The sequence below is a fragment of the Protopterus annectens genome, chromosome 9.part0 (assembly GCF_019279795.1).
Source record: "Protopterus annectens isolate FY-2018-M chromosome 9.part0, PAN1.0, whole genome shotgun sequence".
NCBI classification, from domain to species: domain Eukaryota; kingdom Metazoa; phylum Chordata; order Ceratodontiformes; family Protopteridae; genus Protopterus; species Protopterus annectens.
The window spans coordinates 1175668193-1175694807 of record NC_056743.1 but is presented as its reverse complement, the minus strand read 5'-3'; the positions used below and the strand labels follow the sequence as shown (position 1 = coordinate 1175694807).

The 26615-nt window shown below is 40.4% G+C and overlaps 1 protein-coding gene across 1 annotated transcript in view; it reads left to right on the top strand.

The window, feature by feature from the left end:
- Positions 1 to 26615, top strand: part of DTX4 (deltex E3 ubiquitin ligase 4) — a 443998-nt gene that overhangs the window by 353371 nt on the left and 64012 nt on the right. Inside the window, exon 6 of the mRNA XM_044084062.1 lies at positions 5595 to 5753. Coding sequence (XP_043939997.1) covers positions 5595 to 5753 — 159 coding nt within the window. The remainder of the gene's footprint in view (positions 1 to 5594; positions 5754 to 26615) is intronic.

Sequence of the window (26615 nt, the reverse complement as noted above, 5' to 3'; positions counted from 1 at the left end):
TGACTGAATCTGCTACTGAAATCCCACCTGCTCCTGCAGGTTCTCAGGATTTATCAGATACTATCCCTTTGGATATTTCTACCCCTGCACGTGGAGCTGCTAGGCCTCCTGCATCCATGTCGATTAAGGCCTTTGCCAGGGCTAAAGCAGCAAAAACTACCAAAACTGTGCCTGCTAAGACTCCCTCTCACAGGCCCAGTTCTAGTTCACAAATGCTTAGTCTAGCAGAGGATCTCATTTCTTTGATCCGGGGATCCCAACCACATCCAGACAGGGCCTCTCACCCACCTCCAGAGAAGAGGACTAGAGTAGAGCCCCCTGAGCCAGTTTCTTCAGATGGCTCCTCTGATGAATCAGATAATTCAGACCCTCCAGAGGCCCCTTTTTCTCCTTATGAGGACTCTGATGCAGAAGAGTCCATTCCTTCTGCCTCTCCACCTAAGGAATTTTCTTTTGGGGAAACCTTGCATGCTATGAGGGAACAATTTCAATGGCAGGGCCAGGATTTTTCAGACTCTAGGAAAAGGCTTAGAACCTTTTTGCATTTGCCACAGCATAGGCCTTTAGCCATTCCTCCAGTACTTACTGTTGTGGATGATGCTTTTAATGATGCTTGTACTGCTCCTGATTCTCTTCCTCCGGCCCCTGCTAAGCCCGATAGGTACTACAGGGTTCCGGACACACATTATCATTTGTATAAGGCCCCTTTTGCAGATCCCGAAACTATCTCCCAGGAACCCAAGGCTGTAGCAGCTATCTCTTCCAAAAACCCCCTCCCCTCTGAAAGGGAATCTAGGGCCTTAGAGAGATGGGGTAAAAAAGTTTACACTTCTGCTACTCTTTCAGCTAGGGCCTTGAACTGTCAATTCCACATGATTCAGTATCAGGAATTTATGTTAGACCAGTTAACTAATAAACTGTCCCCGGATGAACCATTAGACAAAAAATCTGTACAGGAAATGGTACATAACATTCAGCAGGTCAGTAATCATTCCTTAAAATGCGGCTATGATGCACTGGAGGCTTCCTTTAGATCAGCCATGACTGGCACAGTGATCAGAAGACATGCATGGTTAAAAGAACAGTCCTTACCAGACCATGTTAAATCAAAGCTCCTAGATGCTCCCATGGATAAGCTCAATTTGTTTGGCTCCCCTGCACAGCAGGTGCTGAAGAAGGTGGAAGAGAAAGCAAAATCTGTCCAGACAGTCAAGGATTTCTTGCAGGTCCAGCCTCCTCGGTTTAGCAGGAACTGGCCTTCCAAGAATTGGTCCTTTCCAGACACCTCCAGAGCTCCGAGAGGCAGGAATAGGCGCTCAAGAGGCAGGGGTCAATCCAGAGGTGCCTACAGGGGACGTCAGTGGCAGACTAACAACCAGCGAGGTACAGCCACAGATCCAGCCACCACCACCACTTCCACAGGACAATCCCAGTGACTTGGCTCTGGCACCGCCTACCAGGGAACAACTAGAGGCACCCTTAGGCGGGAAGCTAGCCTTATTTTCAGTAAACTGGCATTACATCACAGGAGACAAATGGATTTTACAGACAATAGACCAAGGTTACAGGTTTCACTTCCATACTCTACCAAGGAAGAGAGGAATGCCAAACCTACCTCCAAATCAGAAGACAGAAGCTCTAGAACAAATAACTCACTTACTAAGGATGAGAGCTGTAGAAAGGGTACCATCTATGGAACAAGGGCAAGGATTTTACTCCAGACTTTTCCTGGTACCAAGAAAAGAAAACCAATGGAGGCCTATTCTCGACCTGTCCGCTTTAAACACATACCTCATTGTTCCAAAATTCAAAATGCTGACCCTACAGCAGCTTCTTCCCATGCTGGGCAAGGAGTCTTGGCTGGTAACTCTAGATCTCAAGGAGGCATACCTGCACGTCCCCATACGACCAAATTGCAGAAGATACCTCAGATTTCTTGCAGGATCAGAGCATTATCAATTCTCAGCATTGCCCTTTGGCTTATCTACTGCGCCCAGAGTATTCATGAAATGCCTGGCATCAGTAATTGCTCATTGTAGGCTTCAGGGAATTCAAATTTACCCTTACCTGGACGACTGCCTGTTACAAGCGGACAACAAAAACAAATTAACAAAAGATTTGCAAAGGGTCATTCATCTACTACAAGCCCTGGGATACACAGTCAATATAAAAAAGTCAAGGCTGATACCATCCCAAAGGATAACCTTCTTGGGTGCAGATCTGGACACATCAAAACAAATGGCATTCCTGACAGTAGAAAAACAGGAGCAACTCCCTTTCTACTTCATGGCATTAACAAAGCAGAACCAGCTAACAGCAAGAAAAGTCCTGCAAGCTCTCGGTTACATGGCATCCTGCATAATATTGATTCCACATGCCAGACTACATATGAGAAAGTTACAGTGGTACCTAAGGAATTTATGGTCTCAGCACAAGCACAGCCTAGAAACCCAAATTCCAATAATTCCATGCCTGAAGCAAGAACTCCAATGGTGGGCTCAGGCCTGTCAAACAAACAAGGGACTGCCCTTCCACAGCACTCAACCAAGCCAGACCATCACAACAGACGCATCAGACCTCGGTTGGGGGGCACACATGCTGGACAAGTGCATACAAAGCTTATGGACTCAAGACCAGCTGCACCTACACATAAATCAAAAGGAAATTCTGGCAGTAAAACTGGCAATTCAGGCATTCAGACCATTTCTTCGACAGGGCCAACTGCTGATAAGGACGGACAACACCACAGTTATGTGGTACATCAACAAACAGGGAGGCACACATTCATACCCTCTATGCCGGATGGCAATGGACCTCTGGAATGTGGCACTGAGCTTCAACATTCAGTTACAAGCAATTTTTGTGCCAGGAAAAGAAAATATACTAGCAGACATCCTAAGCAGAACTACCACGGATGCCCACGAATGGATGCTGCATGCGGACATCTTCAAAACCATTACAAGGAAATGGGGACTACCAGAAATAGACTTATTTGCATCCCCACACAATCACCAACTGAAAAAATTCTGCACAAGGACGTACCACCCACTTGCTTGGAAAGTGGACTCCCTATCTTTCAGTTGGAAAAACCTGACAGTATATGCATTCCCACCTCTTCCTTTGATGCACAAGGTGCTATTGAAGATCAAAGAAGACCGTCCAAGGATCTTCCTGATAGCTCCAGACTGGCCAAGGCAACATTGGTACCCATTACTGAGGAGTATGTCTTGGGAACAAATATGGCCTCTGCCCCTAGTTCCCTTGCTGTTAACACAGAACAACTTCAAAACCCTGCATCCAAGCCTGAAAACACTGCAGCTGGCTGCCTGGAACATTGCATAAGACAAAATAACCCAGATTTATCTCAAAGGGTTAAAGACATTATCTTGGAGGCTCGCAGACCCTCAACAAGAAAAAATTATTCAGCAAAATGGAAAAGATATCTCATTTTTAGTACAGCAAAAGGAGAGAATGTGTCACTGGTAAACATAGCTAACATCCTGGAATACTTGGCAGAGCTCTTCCACAACGGCCTGTCCTATTCTTCCATTAAGATTCATGCATCAGCTATTTCAGCAGAATACAACTTGGATCCTCCAGTCTTCTCTCATCCTCTGCTCAGGCAGTTTCTGAGAGGAATTAAAAATGTAAAACCACCTAGGAAGCCACCATTGCCAGCATGGGACTTGAACTTTGTGCTAGAAAAGTTGACACTACCTCCTTTCGAACCAGCAGCAACAGCAGAATTACAATACTTATCATGGAAAACTTCTTTCCTGCTTGCAATCACTTCAGCAAGAAGGGTTTCTGAGCTACAGGCATTAATGGCAGTACAGCCCTTCCTGATCTTCCATCAAGATAGAGTGTCCATGAGAACTAATCCTACTTTTATGCTAAAGGTGGTCTCCAGGGTATCTTTAAATCAAGCTATCCACCTACCTACATTCTTCCCCAACCCACAGAACAGGGGAGAAAGACTGTTGCATACCTTGGATGTACATAGACAATTACGTTACTACCTGGACAGGACCAAGAGCAACAGAAAAACTGACCAGCTACTGGTAGCATATGCAACAGGAATGGAAGGAAAAGCAATTTCAAAACAGACAATCTCTAAGTGGATAGGAAATTGCATTAGATTTTGTTACTCCTACCATGGGAAGAAAACTCCAGAAAACATCAGGCCTCACTCTACAAGGGCTACAGCCACTACCACAGCTTTTTTACGAGGAGTGGCTACCAAAGACATTTTAGAGGCTGCTACTTGGAGCTCCGTGCATACATTTGCCAAGCATTATAATTTACCTTTATACTCCAGATCCCGAGCAGGTTTTGCCACTGCTGTTTTGCAAGGGATCTTAACTACACCATAATCTTATTTCTCCTCCTCCCGCAGTTTGGCTATGGTATTCTACCCATTTGTAAGGACTGCAGATGCATCCCTGAAGGACATAGTACAGTTTTGTACCTACCATAAATGTAGATGTCCGATAGGCATGCATCTGCAGTCAGGATTACCCACCCTCCTTCCCCTCTGTGGTACTCCTAGGGTATTTGCCCATCTTGTAGCTAGCTGGGGAATCTATTATGGTGTATTTGTTTGTATATATGTACATACATGCTTATTTTTTGTTTGCTCTCTACTATTTGGAACCATTTGCATTTATCCAAATTTAGCCTTCCTAGAGGGCACCTGGCATCTGGGGCAAGAAACACTGAGGAAAATGGCGTCGGCTGATGCCTTTATACCCGAAGAACTGCAGCTGTGACGTCGGGTGAAGTGCGACACCAGCCGAGGCCAGACCCAGACTTTGGAATCCGGCCGACCGAAGGGCTGCCTGACGACAGGACAACCCATTTGTAAGGACTGCAGATGCATGCCTATCGAACATCTACTTTTATGGTAGGTACAAAACTGTACTTTTGTCTACCTTTACTATACTCGGAGAAGCATCCCGAATGATTAGGACATTCCATAAGCATGCAAACTGAGCGTGCGCAGGTGCTCATTAAAAACTGGAATTTACCAGAGTAAAACTTCAGAAATGTCACTGACAATCTGATTACCACTGAAATCTTTACATTTAACTAAGCTCCTTACATTGGAGTTGTTCATACCTATTTTGCTATGAAAAAAACTCTCTATTTTAGACCTTGTCTGTCACTCCTTTGTATTACTGTTATGTAGATAAACAGAGTTGGTAAAGTTTGACTTAGTTTGTGCATTTTAAAATCTTGTTACAGTATAAGCATGTTCAGCTACATTTTTGTTTTAAAAGTGATGTAGCAAGAGGGACATTAAAAGGCAAACATTTATTTATGAAAGTAGAAAATGTTTCACTTACTCTAAAGTTAACAGGACATGGGTTTTCCTGTAGATGGAGGAAATATGCTTTCAAAAAACAAAAAGCTATCCTCCATCTTTTCCATTTGTTGCTTGCTTTTTTATTTTGTTCCTTCACCTTTTCTACAGTTTTGTTCCCCTCACTATCACCATGTCCTTTTCCTCTCTCAACTTTTCTCACCTTTTTTGACTCTTCCATTGTCCTACTACCATATTTATATTTCATATTTTTTCCCACTTTTCTTTGTAGGATTGCACAATTTGCATGGAACGTCTTACTGCTCCATCAGGTTACAGATGCGCTCAGGGACAGCCAGCAATCAAGTCTGACTTGGTTGGGAAATTACTAAACTGTGGACATATCTACCATGTGCAGTGCTTGGTTGCCATGTATAACAATGGTAACAAGGTAAGAATGCTGTTACAGGTGTGTTTTCCAGTAAGAATGTTATGAAGCCATAAAAGAAATATAATCATCTTGCAGCTTTTACATTTTTCATTTTACATTTGTCTCCTCTGACAGCTGTCAGTATCTTAACTATTTCAAACCTTCCAAACTATTCTTTACCACTACAGTATCTTCAAGAGGTGTCACCTTCAGTGATGGACATGACAAGTACCAAACAGAATTCCTCCTCACATGACTGTGTCATTTTGGCCTGTAGGCCTGTCTGTCATGAAAAAGTAGCAATTCCACAAAGTGTTAAAGTGGTAGGTCCTCAAGACTACTTAAATATATGTGTGTGTGTGTGTGTGTGTGTGTGTGTGTGTATATATATATATATATATATATATATATATAGATATATACATATATATACATATATATATATACATATACATATACACACACATAAAATAAACATATATGTATGACTATATATATGTATTGTATGTATATGTGTGTGTATATGTGTGGAATTCACCTATCTCAGTGAAATGTTTTATCAAAGCAAAGAAAAGCTGGTATAAGTGATTGAAAATTAGCTCATTGAAGTGTAGTGGCTTTTCCTGAGAGAGATCGTAGTACAGCAGGGAGTGGGAAGCTTGGCCTTTCCCCAGTATAGTGTGATCTTGGAGTTGGTATATATATTTTTAGCACGGGATGTGAGAGGCACAGCCCACTATATGCTGAGTGCAGGGGGGTGGGGGCTCTCCCCTGCAAAAAAATAGATGTTTTCTTTTTTTATGTTGTTTTTATCTCTTTTGGTGATTGAACATTTGAGTTAGATCATTCATGTTTCATTGTTATGACATTTTGCTTAAATATCATACACCCACGTATATAGAGAGATACAGATCCACATTTATACATGTACGCACACACAGATCAAAAACTTCATTTGAGAAGACAATTTGGCGAAATCTGAAAGCCCAGATGAGCAACTTGCTCCTTTAACTTACCACAAAGTTTGGTGACTTCTGAGTTCATTATATTTTAGCTAAAGAAGCAGGGGGAGGATGTAACTGCCTACATAAAGACTAGGGAGCTAGCCCTACATAAAAAGTGTGGGTGATGTGCTTTTGTGTGTAAAATAGAGGATTAGAGTAGAAAAGACTATGAAGTTATAAGGTATACTCTCCCTGAATATCTAGAATGATACAAGCACAGTTGAATAGAATTTTTGTCATAACAGCAAGTCTTCAAGAAGATGTTACGTTAACAATATATCATAACTTTTCCACATCCCATTTCCAGCCAGTCTGCTTTCCAGTAGTTCTTGTCTTCCTTGTCTTGTACCTAATAAAGTACTGACATAAGCTGTACAATGCTTCATTATATATCCCATGTTGTTCTATCTTCTTTTTAGTTCTTTGAGCCTATGTGCTCCAAAAGGAAGTGGGCTTGTGGTAGGTAAGATCTTGCACCAATCAGCAGTAATAACATGCCATTTATAAACACGCAAATGACATTCTTGCTTATATAACAACATTTAAGTTAAAGGTGTGAGTAGTACAGATGACATTCTGTGGAAATAAAACATGCAGCATAGTAACTGTATAACAGTCATATTCACCTTAATATAGCTAAAAAAACATGTTGCAACATTATAAAATACAAAAATCACAATGACTAACTTTGTAAAATGTCTCAACAGGGGAAGGTTGGATGGAAGATGTAGTACTATAGTGACCACTCCTCAAAGATCTATGGTTATAGTATTTCACACAACTGTGCTTCACTTTTTTAATTTCTCAAAATCTTTTGGGTTTCTAATACCATGACGGGAATGGACCCCATTCCTAAGTCAAAGTACAACTGAAGTTCATAAAATTCATATTGTTTAAATCTTTGATGTCTCTGATGCTTCTGGGAGGGTTACTTGATGTAACAGTAAATCATAACATTTGGAAATACACACACAAACAGCAGAACATTACTCCAGAATAATTGTCACATTAGTAGCATCTGTTGCCCTGCATCAGTAAAACTATTTGATAGAAATGCTGCAGAAAAAAAAAACCAAATGTCGACATAATAGCTTATTATCCTGGATAGATAGCAACATTTCAGGAGATACGTATTACAAGCGCCACTGTGATAACTTATAAATATCATAAAGACCACATAAAGCGATTCATTGCTCACCTGTTAAAAGGTAATACTGTGTATCCAGCTCCAACAGCACAGAGGAATAAGGTCCTGACTACAACGTAGGTGACACAATTTTGGCTAGCGGCATAGGTGCCTAGAGCTGGCAAGGGAGGGTTAGTGCACCCATCCCAAAGGCAGAGTTTCTACAATACTTCAGAAGAGCTGAGGAGATGCAAATGTGTGATCTGGAGGCAGGCATTAGGTTTACTAAGCTACTGCTTGCTGACAGCCTTCAGTATGGGTTTGTAGAAGTGTGCATGCACATGGGGAAGACATAGTGGGCCTCCAGGAAGACACATATCACATGTCCCCAGTACAAGGGTTGGGTTAGGGCCTTTGCAAAGTTTCTGTCATTACCAGGATGTCAGTGATGGCAAAAATACTGTCATAGCTGCCCAAATTATACTCTCTTGTGGACATCTCTTATCTTGACACAATGAATGACATTCCCAGTGTTGGAGAATTAATGGGATTGCATTCAACTAGGAAGGCATGCTCAATGGTCAGAGGCGGCGGGGGGAGGGGCAAAAAACATATTAAAATATATAAAAAAGTAATGCAGTGTAATAGCCATATCAGACCATCAGATAGTAAATAGTATAAATATAAGTAATCATGTAATGAACAAATGTTTTCAATTTTTTTGAAAATAGAGGCATGTCAATCAGGAAGAGAAACCAACAAAGATTTAATAAGATTTATGGCATTTTCCAAAAAGACAGATGCATGTCAGTTGTGATTATAAACCAAAGTAGTTGCTTGCAAATAACTTTGTATTTTCTAGGTTAACAAACTGTTCCATGACAAACATTAAGGATGATACAAGGTGTCTCTGAAATAAATATAGAGACAAGATGATCAGCTTTAACAATTGGCTTAATGTCTGGTGTCATTCAAAGGGGATCCAGTGTCTGTCTGCCTGGGATGACATGCTTGACAAGCCACGCTGCTTCGCAAGGGACGGCTTGCACCTGTCACCCCTGGGATTCCGGATATTGGCTAAGGCTCTTGCCACCCCCATAGTGCCTTTTTTAGGCAAGGCTCAAATTCTAAACCTACCACCCTAGAAAACAAAAATGGGAAGAAACTGAGGGTAATGCTGCTCAATGCCAGAAGTCTAAATCTCAAAATGCACGCACTCAAGGCCCTTCTCAGTATGGAGAACATCGATGTCTGTGCTGTAACTGAAACCTGGTTCAAGGCTCCTGAGAGCACCCCGGCACTATTAGGTTTTACCTCATATCATGCGTTCCGGCCCCAAAACCCGGACCACAACACAAAAGGAGGGGGTGTATCCATATTCATAAAGGATACTCACACCTCCAGGTTGGTGGCAACGCACGAAGCTTCGGAAACCATCCAGGTGCAACTAACCATAGGCAAAACTGCTCTACGAATTGTAGCATGCTACAGGCCACCCTCTCAAACTCAGGAACCCCACACAGCCTTCCTGAAGACACTGGAGGGTATAAATGTATCTCCAAACACCATCATATTGGGTGACTTCAACTACCCGAATATAGACTGGGAACATTACTCAAGCCCTAACTTTCTAGCCCAACGGTTCCTGGAGTTCATAAATTCAAATGCCGTGGAACAGCTAGTCACTGTTCCCACGAGAGGAGAAAATATACTAGATCTCATTGTCACAAACATGGGGACAAAATGCTCCACACCGGAAGTATATCCCTCATTGGTGAAATCTGATCATAAACTAATCTCACTGGAAATCCACATCGCGCCCCCACCCCAAGCAAAAAGACCATAGTGAAGAACTTCTCTAAAGCAAACTTCACACTACTCAAGACTGGTGTGGTATCCTTCAAGGCCCCTGAGCCAGAGGAAACCACAACCCAAGCTGCGGAAGCCCTTACAAATGCCTTCTATGAACACCTCCAGGACTGCATGGATCAGGCAATCCCAAATAAAACCAAGACTCTTTCCACAAAGGGCAAACGTCCAGTCTGGTGGACCCCAGCCATTAACAAACTTTACAATAAGAGGAGAAAGCTATTACATGATAGAACAAAATCCATAAAAGGAAGTCACCCCTGATCATTATTAGTAAAAAATACGAGCACTCATAAAATCAACTAAGGCCAATTTTGAGAGAAAAATTGCCATGGATTCAAAGGACAATCATAAGGCCTTTTTCAGCTATGTTAGGAACCTGGGTGGAAACTCCCAGATATGCTCAGAATTATTCCAAAATGATACAAAAATCACTGAACCCACAGACATTGCCAACATACTGGTAGACAGGTTCAGTGCAAACTTCAACAACCACTCACCCACTAAAGGAGAGATAACTATCCCAGCCGAGTGTAGCCTCCCGGACATCTCAAATGCGCAGGTGAAAGCTGCTCTCTCTAAAGCTAAAAACACAGCATCAATGGGACCGGATGGTGTCCCCGGCTGTGTGCTACACGAGCTAAATGAGGAATTAAACCCGCACATAAGGCAGCTGTTTAATCTCAGCCTTACCACAGGATACGTGCCCAAGGAGTGGCGTGACGGCAACTGTGGTCCCACTCCACAAAGGCGGTGCCTCTACGGACCCTGGTAATTACCCCCATAAGCTTAACAAGTCTAGTCTGCAAAGCTATGGAGAGGATCATAATGGAGCTCATAAACAAAGATATAGGGACTTGCAGACATTGGACCCGACCCAGTTTGGCTTTGTCAAGGGAAGATCATGCCTTTTGAACTTGGTTGACTTCTTGAAACAGTCACCAAGGCCATTGATGAGGAAAGGCAGTCCATACAGCCTACCTTGACCTTGCAAGGCTTTCGACACAATACCCCACTCGGTATTGTAGAAAACTTACCAGCTTAAATGTAAACCCATATGTCACAAGATGGGTTGCAAACTGGCTTAAGGACAGAACCCACAGGGTTAGAGTTGCTGGCGCTGTGTCAGACTCCAAGCCGGTCACAAGTGGTGTCCCACAGGGCTCGGTCCTTGGCCCCTATTGTTTGGCATCTACTTCTCAGAAGTACAGGCCAACATGGGAGGACTTTGGCTGACAAAGTTTGCAGACGACTGCAAACTGGGCCATAGTGGAAAGTGCATCGGACACGGATATCCTTCAGAAGGGACTCACGGAAACAGATAGCTGGTGCCAGAGCCATGGCCTGAAGTTAAACGCCAAAAATGTATAGTCATACCCTTCGGGAAAAACAAGGTAACCCCAAGCTACCATATAGGTGGCAATCCACTAAGCACAGAAGAGGTTATCAGGGACCTGGGGACCCAGGTTGACAGTGGCCTTTCTTTTGACACTCACATTGCTAAAGTGGTTAGAAAGACCTTCTACATTGCCCACCTGATCATGAAGGGATTCACATCCAGATCTAGTGAGGTCATTGTTCCCTGTACTCTTCACTTATCAGACCAATGATCGAGTACAATGCCCCATTCGGGATGTATCTCACCTGACATCTGCAGCAATTGGAGAGACCCCAAAAGTTCCTCACCAAAAGGATAAAGGGACTCCAAAATCTGTCATATGCTGCCAGATTGAAGAAACTCCAGCTCTATTCAGTCGCATACCGTCTGCTCAGAGGTGACATGTGCCTGACATACAAGGCCATGTCCAACCCGAATTAATGGACATGCTCCACCTCAAAAATCCAAATCCACCAAAACCACTAGAGCAAGCGACTTAAACCTTAGCACGGATATAAATAGGACGTGCTGGAGGGATAGATTTATCACTCAGAGACTCCCTATGCTGTGGAATAAAATCCCGGTCCATGTGAGGCAGAGCACCTCGCTGACTCTGTTCAAGAGAAATCTAGACCTGTGGATGGGAGATCGTAGGTTTACCCCAGGAATCAACTCTGTGTCACTGCTGGACAGAGGCACAACAAACTAATGGGCACAGTATTTTTTCATATAAGGGGTGGCGTAAGCCACAATAATTTGGGCTAGGCTTATAAATGCCTTAGGGCAGATAGCCTAGTATAAACCTATGAACCTATGAATATATGAACTTGGTTGACAGTTCATAGGTTGGTACTAGGCTGTCGGCCCTCGGGTCTATACAAGCTTATCCATAACAATTCCCTGGCTATTTCTTCCCACAATATTTACTTCCCTGGACCCCTGTCTAGCAGGGCGACTGATGTGATCCCCGGGTGAATTTCCTATCTCCCATCCAGTCGTCAAGGTTCCTTTTGAAGAGGGCCGAATTCATCACAAATTCATCACTTATGTTGTTGCTTGAGTTAGTTACGTCTTATATACAAAGAGAATTCATGCTTACAACTTGTAAAGTTCTTAGGTATATTATAAGACATTCAACAATACTGCTTTAAAATATGCATGGGGTATAAATACATCTGGTCGGGTCAGAACAATAGAAAGGGTTCTCCTGTTGGTACATGGGAAGGGATTTTATTCCAGTCTTTTTTGGTTTCAAATAGAGATGACTATTGGATGCCTATACCTAGATCTCTCTGGACTGGAAAAAAAATCTCAAAAGAGTTTCCAAAATTCTGGCAGCATTCCAGTATTATTAAACTGTAGCACCCCTGATGTGGGATTGTGCAGATGTGCGCACAACAGAGAAGAATAATGAGCTGATATTATATGGTAATTAGTGACTGATGGATATTCTGAAATGTAAACCCAGTTCTGCTACAGTTTATTGTCATTTGGCTTATATACCGAGATTTATTTATTTATTTATTGACATTTGGTAACCTGGAAAATCCACTGGGTCAGAAACCCGTTTTCAATGGAGGCCCGGGAAGAAAAGCTCCAAGAAAGGTTACAGAACATCATATCATATAAGCAGATATATACAGAGTATAAGGAAAATCACTTCTAGTTACAATTTTACATCAGTCATCTGTTACCAGTTCAAGTAAACATCATACATATCAACATGTATATGTAACACAATCCCAGCAATAAAACCTCCAAGGTCCTCACCTCCAAACGCAAATAATAAAGTTAAGAAACAGGAATGAGGAACTCCACGATGGTACAGCAGACAAAACACTTCTTTATTTGTAACCAAAAGAACAGGAAAGATGAGCGCTTTCTCGTACACACTGTACGCTTCTTCAGATCTAAATTATGTAAAATGTGATAGCTCTTATATAGTACTTCCAATCAATCATTCAGTAATTAACATCCTAATTAATTGGGCAAAGTATGCAATTAGACATTCTAAGTAGTACTTAACATTCAACAGAAGCCGAGAAATGTATTTCCTGTTGCTGCAAAACAGCAGCATCACACCAAACCTTCATACACTTAAGAAAATTTCATTATATAAAAACATAATAAATCGTTAGTATCCCACATTACTCAGATTCATAGTTTGGCTCAAAATGAGTCAAAAATATATGTATCTCAAGTATATGAGACACTGATCAGCATTAGAAAACATCAAAAAAGTCTAACAGCATTATATGCTTAGATAAAATATATATACATAAAATCAAGTAAAACGATTACCACAAATAACTATTTGTAGGTAGTAGCACTGTAAAACTCCAAGAGTTCTATTCGTGAATGTCAAATCGCCCACATTCGTTCACGTATTGTGTTAAACAGTGAAACGGAATGACATTCAAAATACTGTGCATCATTTTGACGTTAATAACGTTTGCTATAGACCTAAATAAGGTACAGCCCTTAAAAGAAGCGTTTGTTTCAACAAAAGCAGCCTGTCAGAAGAACCAAAGTATATGTGCTCATTTAATGTTAAAGCCACTTATAAAATGACCTATTAAACATGACTATACATCTAAATTGTAAATATATGGAGATTGATAAAAACAAGAAAGAAAGAAGAAAAGCTCCAAGAAAGGTTACAGAACATCATATCATATAAGCAGATATATACAGAGTATAAGGAAAATCACTTGTAGTTACAATTTTACATCAGTCATCTGTTACCAGTTCAAGTAAACATCATACATATCAACATGTATTTACAGAAATTTACAGTAGTTACAGTATGGAAACTATAAGCAGTTTTGTACACATCTGTGGTGTTTCCAAAAATGTCACATTAACCTACTCCTCTTCAGGTGCTTATTACCAGAATATTATGTTTTCTTTTTGTGTGAACCTGTTTTTACTTTTAGGTACAATTTCAAAAGCATTCTGAAGTAGTATTTGTTGTAGTGTTTTCTGCACTATTTAATGAGAACAATGATTCTAGTTCAGTCCATAAGCTTGAAGTTATCACTGAACTTTTATTTTTTATTATTGTTTTATCTTAGCACACCGTAAAAGTCAGATCTTCCTTTGAAAAAAAAGTGTCTGTGCTGCATATTTTCAAAAAACATGCCTGTTTACAGTCTGCATAAATTTTCCTGTTTTGCTATTGTGACTCAAAACTGTTTCATTTTAATCCTAATAGAACCGATTACTACTAATAGATATTTGAACTCCTAAATGTCCAAATCACCATAAACAAGTGTAAATGCTACTTCAAAGCTAGTTATAGAACACCCTCTATGCCTCCCTCTGAGCATTATCACTGCCTTAAGACATTAGCTGAAATACCCATTAAACTCGACACCTTTCTACTGGAGGACTTAAACCACCCTGCAATAAACTGTAACCTGTACTGACAATGGCTGGCTTGCCTACCACTTTATTGACATTATAAATCTTATTTCCAATTAGTTAACCATCCTGCGTGGAGAACCATGACCACTGTTTGCACATCTCCAAATGTATCATTCTGCAATGTTAAATCAGACAATAAATTAATGACATTTTTCTTTGAAACTGGTGGTACATCTTCCTGTAAATTAATTTGTGTATAGGGATTTCTCAACGCAAGCCTTCTTCAGTTACTTGACCGAAGTACATCACCCTCAGATGGACTGCATTGCTAAAGCTGCTGCCTGTGCCTCTGACTTCTACAAGAACTTAATTAATTGCAATGATAAGGCAATTTCAATCCACATCAAACATAATGAGAAATTTAAAAGCAAACCCCTGTGATGGAATGCCAGTATAAATAAGATATAAGAAAGAAATTGCTTAATGCTTATGAGAGGTCTCGTTCTACTTATCTTAAGAGCACACTTAAGCAAACTACACAGGAGCTTAAGGGAACCATTAGGAAGCTCAGTTCTGTGTATGAACTAAAAATAGCCACTAAAACCAAGCCAAAAAAAATGTACAAATCTGTCTTTATCTATGTCAGAAAGTTAAGAAAACACCCAACAATATTCAAAGTTGACCACAAAAATACTGTACACTCTGACCCAAGGGAAATAGCTAATATCCTAGTTGACAAATTTAGTGCAAATATTACTAATATTACTCCACTCACAGTTTTAACTATTCCACAGATTCAACAATCCCAGCCACTGTGGAATGATGTCTCTCAGACCAGTGAGAAAGAAATGGGTTTATTTATCTCAGTAAGTCTTCTGAGTTTGAAGGTCTCTGAGAAGAAGAAATGACAGCAAATACCCTCTCAGAAAAAGCAGGATTGCTGGATATTAATGGAACTGGTGAATCATAGCTGCCAACTTGAGGGAATGGAGATCTGGGTCAGATTTGCCTCAGGGTGGAGCAGTAGTATCTTGAAAAGTCACAGGGGAAAGTGGCTTTAGTGTGTGGGGAATCAAATTTCTGTAGGCTCATATGTGGCTAGAAGAATATCAATGACGTTGAAAATGTTGGCTTTCTGAATGTACATTATCAGTGGAAAGGGGGAACTATAAAGGAATATAATTTGCCATTTGAGAACTTGGGCATCAGTAGCTTGACCCCTTGGAGGAGAGGAATCAGTGAGAAGAAAGTGGGACATTTAGCATTTGTTGAAGACACAGAGATGTTGAATTTTGGTTTGTCCCAAAGATGAAAACCGTCTGTCAGTGAAGAACTCAAGACTGCTCACAATCCACTGCTGTTTGCTGATGTTTTATATCAGCTAAAGAGGATATGGATACTTATAAAAGCAGTGAAATTGATACTCCATTGCCACGCTCTCATAGTCTCTCAGCACAGTGTATAGGAATGTGCTTCCCCTGATTCTTGATGTTTCAAACAGTAACCATGTCTTTCAACTAAACAGCTCGGACTCCCTTAGGATGGGACTCTAAAAAGTAAATTGTGTTCAAAGAACCTCTCTCATTTCCAGTATATTAAAATGAAGGTGAGGCCCCATGGCATTGCAAGGCACCCTGAACTGTCCTATACATCGCAGTGTCCCCAACCTCAGAGAAGGTGCATTTATGATGACTAATACCTGAGACACACAGAGCTGGAAAGGTCTTTCAGAATGAAGATGGGTGGGTCTGTCCTACCATGAAACACACACACACACAAAAAAGACTCCCTTCTGTGCAGAGAACCATCACGTGAGGAGCTAATTGTCTAAGTAGGAAAAACTTTGACTTTCTGCAGTTTCAGGTGAGATGCTACAGTTGACATACAACTGTTAAACACCTCTGAGCTGACTCTGACCCAGAAGTACAGATAACGTCTGAAACACTTGGCAATTTTCATGTGGAGACAGATATTCTGGAAATTCAAAGAACACACACAAGAAAGAGCAGATTGGATTATAATCATTCAAAAGTTTTTTCTTTTTTTTTAAATGAAGATGTTAAGGCCAGTAAAATGTTTTGTTTGGAACAAAAAACAATATGGAATAAAATTCTAACCCCTTGGATGACTCTTTTATTTAAAAGGCTTAACATCTCCTTTCTTGCTGCTTATTTATGATGGGTTAGGATCTTTGTCAAGGGTAATGACATAACTGGTCAAGGAATGAGAAAAGTGAGAAAATGTATATCCTCTGGATATTAATTCTCTGATATCCCTGATAAAATTCATAGAAGCATTCAGGTGAATGGAAATGACCCGCAATTGTTCCCACTGTGTGTGTGTGTGTGTTTGGGGGAGGAGCTAGTAAAGTTTCTAAACAACTGCTGTTCATACTGTGGATAACTGTAGTTTCTTAAAGATCACATGGAACTCAAGCATTTGGGGTTGAATCCCAGCTGTAGGCCAGACAGAGTGGACTGTCTTTTCACTGCATTTTGCTGTTGTTGCTGTGTGCCATGCCTTAGTCACATTAAGGGTTGATGCTATAGAGGGTACAATCTGACACCTGTAGCAGTGAAGGTCTTGCCCTGTTTTTCTGTATTCCTTTGGTGCTGCTGAATTTATTTACCAAACAGGAAAGGTTTACAAAAGTTGCCTTAATGCCTTCAGCAAAATATGTATAATACAGCTAGGAGTGATGCAAAATGATGCTGGATTTATTGCTCGAGCAGCACCTCCTTCCTTTACAAAAGACTTGGCCCATGGTGGTAATTGTAAATTGTTTAAATCCATCTAGGCCCTCTTCTCTTTGGTTTATATGTAAGGGAGTGATGATGTCTTGAGTGCAAGACAAGACGCATGACAAGCTGTGCTGAAGGCATCTGCTACAATAATAAAAAAATTATAGGGAAAGAAAAATATAACATTCCTAAAACTGGCTATTAAGCATCCATGGATTAAAGTTCTATCATTAATCCATTTTCACATGGCTGTAGATACATCAGTAATATAAAATGATCTGAAACTGTCTTTCAGTCCAAATGTCTAATTTTTGAGTGTAGTTTTTACTACTGAAGTTTAAACTTAAAACTAGTATTAATTTTGTAAACTTTTTTGCTGGAATTTATTGATGTAATTTGTTGTAAAATTCAATAAAAATAGATTTGTAGGGCCTGATGAAGTTTCCAGAGCTGTTGGATGGCCTGTGGGACTGAATTAAACATGAAAATCTGCTCTATTACTAATAACAGTGCCTTTATTCCTGCTGGAAAAATAAGACATTGTATAGCACTGCACAAAGGAGAAATGAAGCTGTTTACTGTGAACATGTACATGGATTTGGGAGGAGTCACAAAAAATACTTTATTATTTCGGCTAAGAATATGATGGGAGAATCTCATCACTTTAACTCAATATTTGCACACATAATATGCACATTTTTAATAAAGTGATTAGTCCTGAACAAGACTGTTTTGAAATATTCTGGAATCCGTACATGCATGAAATGTGGTATAGTATTTCTGGAAAAGACTAAGAGGTGCTGAACAAAATGAATTCCTGCTATGGCAAACTTGGCACAAATTTACCTTGACATACAGAAGCATAAGAGGTGGTCTGATAAATCTTTATGAATGTATATTAGATACAGAACTCCCATCAGAATTAACATGATTGAGATGATTGTGAAGAAAATTTATGAAAGGGAGCAACAGATGACTCAGTACTATGGACTGGATAAAGCTATGCTGAGAACTAAACAGATAATTTTGTGAAAACAAATGATATAAATGTGAATGGCTACATTTTCTAACATCTCTTGGTAAAGGAGGTATTAGCCTAAAGTTACTGCATATACACAGTGGGCCTCCTTTAGATAAAGAAATTACTGTAGCAGTTTTCCAGAAGAAAAACACATATTTTGTTTTATACAGCAATGTATCATGATAGAAACAATATGAACTAATGATTTGGCAGTGACCTTCAGGTATTCGGTTGGAAGCAGGCCAGTGGCAAGAGAAGGAGCCTTTTTAACCCCTTTACTACACAGAATTTTAAGGTCTGTCTCTATAATAGTGGATACTTTTGCTCATTGGATTTAAAAGTCTGCCTCTCTAAAGTGGTGCAACATTTATTCATGTAATTTACAGGAACAGTACTATCATAATAACCTATGAAAATTCTTTAGACTGGTCTCCAGACCTCAAATACACAAAAGTAGCTGCATCTTGATTTTTTTTTAACTAAACCTTAAACCAACAGCAAATAGAGCTTCAACACTGAACAAAAAGCCCAGATAATAAATGCAGTTAATCTTCTTTTATACCCTCACTGATAATCTCTTAAAGCCGCAATATGTTTTCAGTTATTTGCTCAACACTGAATTCTAGAATCCACTGTTTAATTTTCTTCCTCTAGTTAATGCCCATACCCCATACAAGAGGTTTTATACTTCCTTCCCATTTTCATTGTCATCCATTTGTTCACAGTTTTGTTTCACCTTGGGATCTCTCATAGCATTTTCCAGATTTTGATTTTGTCTCCTTGTTTTAAATACCTTATCTAATGTAAGGTGCAGTATTTTGTTTTCATTTATGTGTTACTGCTTTTTTTTTTTTTTTTTTTTGCTACTAACATCAACAGGCTAAATAAGGTACCTCCTGATTTACCAAATTTGTGTCTTCCTCACCCAGTCAATAATCCGCTTTGGAAATTTTAATCTGATTTGGCCACAGACCCCAACAATCAGCCTTAAAATTGCTAAGAACTTCACATGTCCAAAAATTTGGATCCAGTCCCCCACTTCTCCTCTCTTCCATCCCCATTAGCAGGGATAGACAGTGGATAACTTTCTTTTTTTCAATCATTTTTGTTTTATAGGCACCAGCAATGCAGTCATATCACAACATGTCAGCACTGAGTATAACAACACATAATAACTTTGGCATGTACCTTGCCAAACTTATGCAGCAGCTGGAGAGACCACAGAGGTTCCTGACCAGGAAAATCCAGGGTCTCAAACACCTGTCCAACACTGATAGGCTAAAAGCCCTGTCTCTCTGCTCAGTCTTGTACAGACTGCTCATAGGTGACCTGTGTCTGGCATACAAGGTCATCTCAGACCCAGCCTTGGTGGAGTTGCTGCATATCCATAAGTCAAACTCCACTCGTGCAACCCGCACGCAAGGCCTGAACCTGTTCTGTGACATTAACAGAACTTGCTGACATGCTATATTTCTGTCCCAAAGACTCCCACATCTATAGAATAGACTCCCTCTCAATGTTAAGCATAGTACCTCTCTAGCTCTCTTTAAGAGGAACCTGGATGACTGGATGGGAGACAGAAAATACATCTCTGGGATCCCACCTGTGTCCCTGCTGGACAGGGGAAACAGGTGCTGACTTTGTGGAAACATGGGCAAAAAAGAAACTCTTAGTAGTGCTGCTACTGAGTCAAGTTTTAGCTTAGAGATGAATTTCTCTGTGCTGGACCTGTCTTGGAGATGATGCCATACTGTACTGACATGGCAGGCGGTCTGCCTAGTGACCCAGGATAGATAACCTTGATGAAGTAAAATAATTACTGTCCTAGTTTTACTTTTGTTGGATGATTTTTTGGGTCATCAGAAAGCAATTTTGTTGTGAGGGGAATGAAACAAATTACAATTCTTAAGGCAGACAATGCAGAGAGAACCAGGCGAAAGGGACAATTTTCTTAAATGTTGCCCTTGTTGCATCTTATCTGACTCACCCAATTGTTAATATGCATCTGTTCTTTAAGGAAGTTAAAAAAACTGTAAGTACCATGAAACTTTCAAACTGAAGTAAAACACTTAATGAAATCATAGTCTCACCAATGTGTTAGGGTACCGTATTGACAAAATGGAAGTGATTCATTTTTACTGTTTTCCGTATCTTGTGAAAACTAGGTATTAAAGTATATTACTGGCCTCTCTTCTGTAAACTAAACAGCAGAGTCTGAGTGCAGAATGTAGTCTTCTAGTTTAGGTAAATGGGCACAAGAAACAACAAAATACTGAATGCTGAAGATCATTAATGCAATCAGGGAAACACTACTGCAGAAGTAACACACTAATATGAAAGGTACAGTTTACAGTAAGATTTTCGGTTTGTTTCTTTGTTTATGTGTTAACCAGATAATTGGGCTGGTGACAACCGGGCAATTAGAGAAAATTATCAAAAAATATAGGAACCAGAGCGAAGCAGAACTCGAATATAGCAAAACGAGCTTTTATTAAAACACAAACAGACTGCAGGTCAGATAAGCGCTTTCACTCAACGAGCTTCATCAGATCACAAAGACCAAGGCCCATAAACGTCTTGTATATACAAAGGGATAATTAGTACTAGCCTATCACATACAGCTCCTAATCAACATAACAAATACAAGAATAAATACAAGAATAACAATCACAACATATATACACGTATATGAATGCATGTGAATATAAAAAATATATATGAAACTATATATAAGAGTATATATAAATGTATAAAAACATATAAAAAACATGTCTGCATGAGCATAACTATATATATATGCATACATCTGTATATTAAATAAAACATCATACTTATGAAATGTGAACTCATGTAAAATGCTGTATACACTAAGGTACACATGTCTTGACATTATAACTTGATATTCCTGCGTTTCCTGAGTGTTGGTTTAATTGAGGCTCTCTCATTTAAACCAAAGCCTCTATCCGCTTTCAACCTAATGATCCATTTGCTCTCTCTGCTCTCAGTATGATTCCTAATATCACCTCCCCGAATATTGGGGGTGACAATCTCAAGAGCTCTAAATAAGAAGTTATGTTCACTCCCAAACTGCATAACATGCTTGGCTAGGGCATTATATAATGATTCCTTTCTTATATGATATGATGTATATGATATCATTATACCAAATGGATCATTAGGTTGAGAGCAGATAGAGGCTTTGGTTTAAATGAGAGAGCCTCGATTAAACCAACACTCAGGAAATGCAGGAATATCAAGTTATAATGTCAAGACGTGTACCTTAATGTATACAGCATTTTACATGAGTTCACATTTCATAAGTATGATGTTTTATTTAATATACAGATGTATGCATATATATAGTCATGCTCATGCAGACATGTTTTTTATATGTTTTTATACATTTATATATACTCATACATAGTTTCATATATATTTTTTATATTCACATGCATTCATATACGTGTATATATGTTGTGATTGTTATTCTTGTATTTTTTATCATATTTGTTATGTTGATTAGGAGCTGTATGTGATAGGCTAGTACTAATTATCCCTTTGTATATACAAGAGGTTTATGGGCCTTGGTCTTTGTGATCTGATGAAGCTCGTTGAGTGAAAGCGCTTATCTGACCTGCAGTCTGTTTGTGTTTTAATAAAAGCTCGTTTTGCTATATTCGAGTTCTGCTTCACTCTGGTTCCTATATTTTTTGATAATTTTATTTCTCCGTTCTGGACTAGAGCGTTTATCTGGATTACTGGCAAGATCTTCTGTTGTTTTTATTCTAATTAGAGAAAATTACCTGTTGTGTCTCTGTGTGTTGTGTGTCTGTGTATGTACATTATATATCTTATATTCATCGTACTTTTCAAGGTATGTTATACTAACTAAAGCTACCATACAAACATGTTACCATATACATATTGTTCTACTATACTGAGGTGTGTAATGCACACTATGTCTGTGAGAATATGAACCTTCCTTGTGTATCTAATTACTTACTTATATAGCTGTTTGCTTTTATGAAAACTTATGGAACTTTTCTCCCTGAGCTTCTACTGAAAAGGGGCCTTGTGCCCCACAGGATTGACTTTTCCAGTAAATAAATGCAAATAAAATATATATATATATGCACCCACACTTATACACATACAAATACACTCACACAACATAAGGCCGTCAACTTCAGGAGAGTATATTACAGCAGTAAATGTAAGAAATGCAACACTTTTATGCAATGAGACAGCTGAACAAACTGCAACCTTCTGTTTCTCTACAGATCTAAGGCAACGTTACAAAAGTAAAATAAATAAATAAATAACTGGCCTAAACAGTGAAATATTTTAATAAGTGATAAAATGTAAAAGTACAATGAACTAATTCTGTGTGTTGAAATGGTCTTATAGTATTTATGATCCCTAAGAAGTAGCTATAGCATATGCTATTCTAGTAATTGCACTTGGTGTTCTTAGTCTGGTAAAATGTACCTTCCTAAAACACACACACACACACACACACACACACACACACACACACACACACACACACACACACACACACACACACACACACACACACACCTAAACTCCAAAGCCCATTAAGTAGGTAACAAGTCAGTGGACTCTTGTCTAACGTACATGCTAAATCTGGTCCTAGACTTCTCTCTCACATATGGGAAAACAGCCAATGTAATATCAAGAACAGTCTTAAACTTTAATATATAGATTACTGAGGGACTAAAACTAGCCAGCAGACATCTGTAAAAGAAAAAAAAAAAAACAGAACATGGTAGTTTTTTTTTTCTCCTTTTTGGCTTCTCACAACTGACCACCAGCTGCCACCACTTTCTGTCCTTGTCCACTAAATCTAACAGACCTGCCTTAGCCTCTCCTGGGGCTAGAACAGGCCCATGTCCAGGGTATCGAGGAGAATGAGGACCCTGAGGCAGTGTCACACTGTAGTCAGGTAGTATTTTCTATTATCTCTGCATCCTTGAATGCATCCAGTAACACCCTGAGGCTGGGACATGCAATGGACATCAGCAGAGAACCTCTACTCACCTCCATAAGTGGCTGATATCAGCAGAATTACCCAGCCACCATCAGGCAGCACATTGTAGTTGCTTCCTTGTCTCCTCCAGGAAAATCAAACTATGTCAGTGTGCTGTGAACACATGCATCTTCCTTGCCCCAGGAAAGGAACAACCTTCCTTTTTGGCCTGTGCTGTGAAGCACCTGAGATGCAATTCAATCTTAGGTCACCTGGGCTGTAGTCAGACCTTTACCTTTCTATGCCACCAGTGCAGGATCTGACATGGCATATTTTCTTTCAAACTGTGCTGCATTTTATGCTTATTCTGTTATTTTAAAGAAAACAGTAAACTGCTGGTTTACCTACGAGCTGTCAGTAATCTTTCTTTCTTTTGTTTCACCACTTATCAAAAATTAAATATCAGATTATCAAGGATAGGTGGGTCACAAAATTAATATCCAGAGGATATACTTTCTCTCGCTTTTTTGTCAGCCAAAAAAACTAAACAAACTCAATGAAACATCTTTTTTTTTTCAGGGGAGCAAGTGTCCTAAACCCCCAGAAATTATATATAACAACTCCATGGTTACACCACAGTGAAGAAAAGGAGAAACCAACCAAAAATCATATTGATGGCTTACACAAAACATTGTGGCAAAACTCACTGCAACATTAAATTCCCACACTTAAGCCACTTGACCACCAAGCAAACACCTGTATGTAGGCCTAGATTGCTCCATGTGGACCCCTTTCAGTCACACCTTGTTCTTCATTCTTTCTCAGTACACAGCTGAAGCAGACACGCAAGAAACAGTTGTGCGGAATAAAAAATGGGTTAATCGACTCAGTAAGAATAACAGGTGGAGCATTCAATTATGCTAGTATAAACTGGAAATTCCAACCTTTGGTTACAGTAAAAGACTAGATTTAAAACAGTATGATGAAAAGTCAGAGATTTAAATGTGGTATATTATTCTATGTGTGCATGCATGCTTGCATGTATGTGCACTGAGAAAGAATGAAGAACAATTTCAATCTATTTCCCTATATAGTTGTTTATTTATATGAAGCCTGTAAAACACTAAACTTTTAGTTATGTACTTACCATAACTTCGGATGTATGGGATCCATCTCGCCTACATTCATAACTGATGGGTTCGGAGCTGATCCATCGGCTCCGACTCGGCCACTATATAGTAGAACGAAGTCTCTATTTGGCTGGGCTACCCCTTATCCCAGAATGCACCACGCCTGCTTCCCCAGATCTTGTTTGTTCGCTTTCATACCTACATCCAGACACAGAGGCATACCAGCAACTGTAACAAACTAAAGTCCTTCAAGAGAAAAACTCAGTAAGAAGCAGCATTCCCTCTAAATCCAATGGGAAGGGGGAAGGAGGGCGAGTACGTATGAATGTAGGCAAGATGGATCCCATACATCCGAAGTTATGGTAAGTACATAACTAAAAGATGTAATGGGATCCTATCTCGCCTACATTCATAACTGATGGGACAGCATCCCTAGCACCTAAATCCCAGGTGGCTCATTGGAAAACACTCCTGAGAACTGTGGAACCAAAGGAAGCTCTGCCCCGAGAAGCCACATCTATCTTGTAATGAGAAATGAAGGTGTGTGGAGAAGTCCAGGTAGCGGCCGCACAGATATCATCTATCGATAATTTGGAGTGGAATGCTACAGAAGTAGCCATTGCCCTGGTAGAATGAGCCCTGACTGGGAAAGGTAGCTCTTTGCCAGACCGTGAATAAATGAAGGAGATGCAATCTTTAATCCATTTGGCTATGGTGGTTTTAGCCACCGGTTGACCCAACCTATTTTCCGCAAAGGACACAAACAGCTGATCTGACTTTCGTGTCTGATTGGTCCTACTTAAATAAAAACGCAGTTGTCTGTGAACATCCAACTGATGGAAGATATATTCTGCGCTACTGGAGAATTTGGGAAAAAACACAGGGAGCTCCAAGGATTGTTGAATGCATAAGGGGGATGCTACCTTGGGCAAGAAAGAGGGATTTAACTTGAGGGACACTCTGTCTTTGTGAAAGGTCAAATAAGGAGGATTAGAACAGAGAGCCTGAAGCTCTGAGACCCGCTTGGCAGAGGTTATTGCCACCAAAAAGGCGGTTTTCCAAGATAGAAATTTTATATCACAAGTAGCTGCTGGTTCAAAGGGGCAGGCAGTTAAAGAAGCTAGAACCATATTCAGGTCCCAAGGGGGTACAGGATGGGCTATTGGGGGGCAAAGGAGCCACGCTCCTTTAAGGAAAGATTTGCAAAGCCTGTTTGCCATTAAGGAAGGCTCAAAGGAGACATGAAAATTAGAGATAGCCGCCAGTTGGACTTTAATTGTGGAAACTGAAGAGCCCAAATAAAACAAAGAAGCCAGGAATTCTAAAACCTGAGGTACTGGGGCGGTAAGGGGATCTATACCTCGTTGCTGGGCCCAAAGAGCAAACCTCTTCCACTTGCTGGAATACAGTTTAATAGTGGAAGGTTTGTGAGAAGAGGACAAAATGTGGATGAGTTCTGGAGAAAAAGAGTTATCTCTGACTAAGGTTGGAAGTGGAGCAACCAAGCGGCCAACCTCAAGGACCTGAGGGATGGGTGAGACTGTCCCAACTGATGAGTCAACAGGTCGGGCACCAGGTCCAGAAACCATGGGCCCTCCACTGCATACCTCAGAAGGAAGGGGAACCAAACCTGACGAGGCCAGTGTGGAGCGATCAAAATCATGTCGCTCCCAAGATAAATCGCCTTCTGTATCACCTTCAGGAGAAGGGGAACCGGAGAGAAGGCGTAAAGTAGACCGGGGGGCCAACTGTGAGCTAGAGCGTCCCTGGGAATCTGCCCCTGAGAGGGAGTCAGAATGAAGAAGTCCCTGCATTTCGCATTGTGAGGACTGATGAACAAGTCACAACAAGGGAGGCCCCACTTGGCGAAGATGTTTGCAGCCACCCTGTCGTTGAGGGACCACTCGTGGGGTAACAGGAGAGTTCTGCTCAGCCTGTCTGCAATCACATTGGATTTCCCCGGAATGTGCGTTGCCACTAGGAAACGCTGGGTCGAAATCGCCCAATGCCACACTCTCATGGCCTCTCGGCAAAGAGGGTAGGACCTGGTTCCGCCTTGCTTGTTTATGTACCAGACTACCGACATGTTGTCGGATAGGATCACAATAGTACCCCGTGGAAGAGCATGATGAAGTGCTTGCAACACCAGTAGCACCGCTCTCATTTCCAGGATATTGATATGTAAGTGCGTTTCGTGAGCCTGCCACATGCCTTGGACAGACCTGTCCAGATAATGACCCCCCCACCCTGTCTTGGAG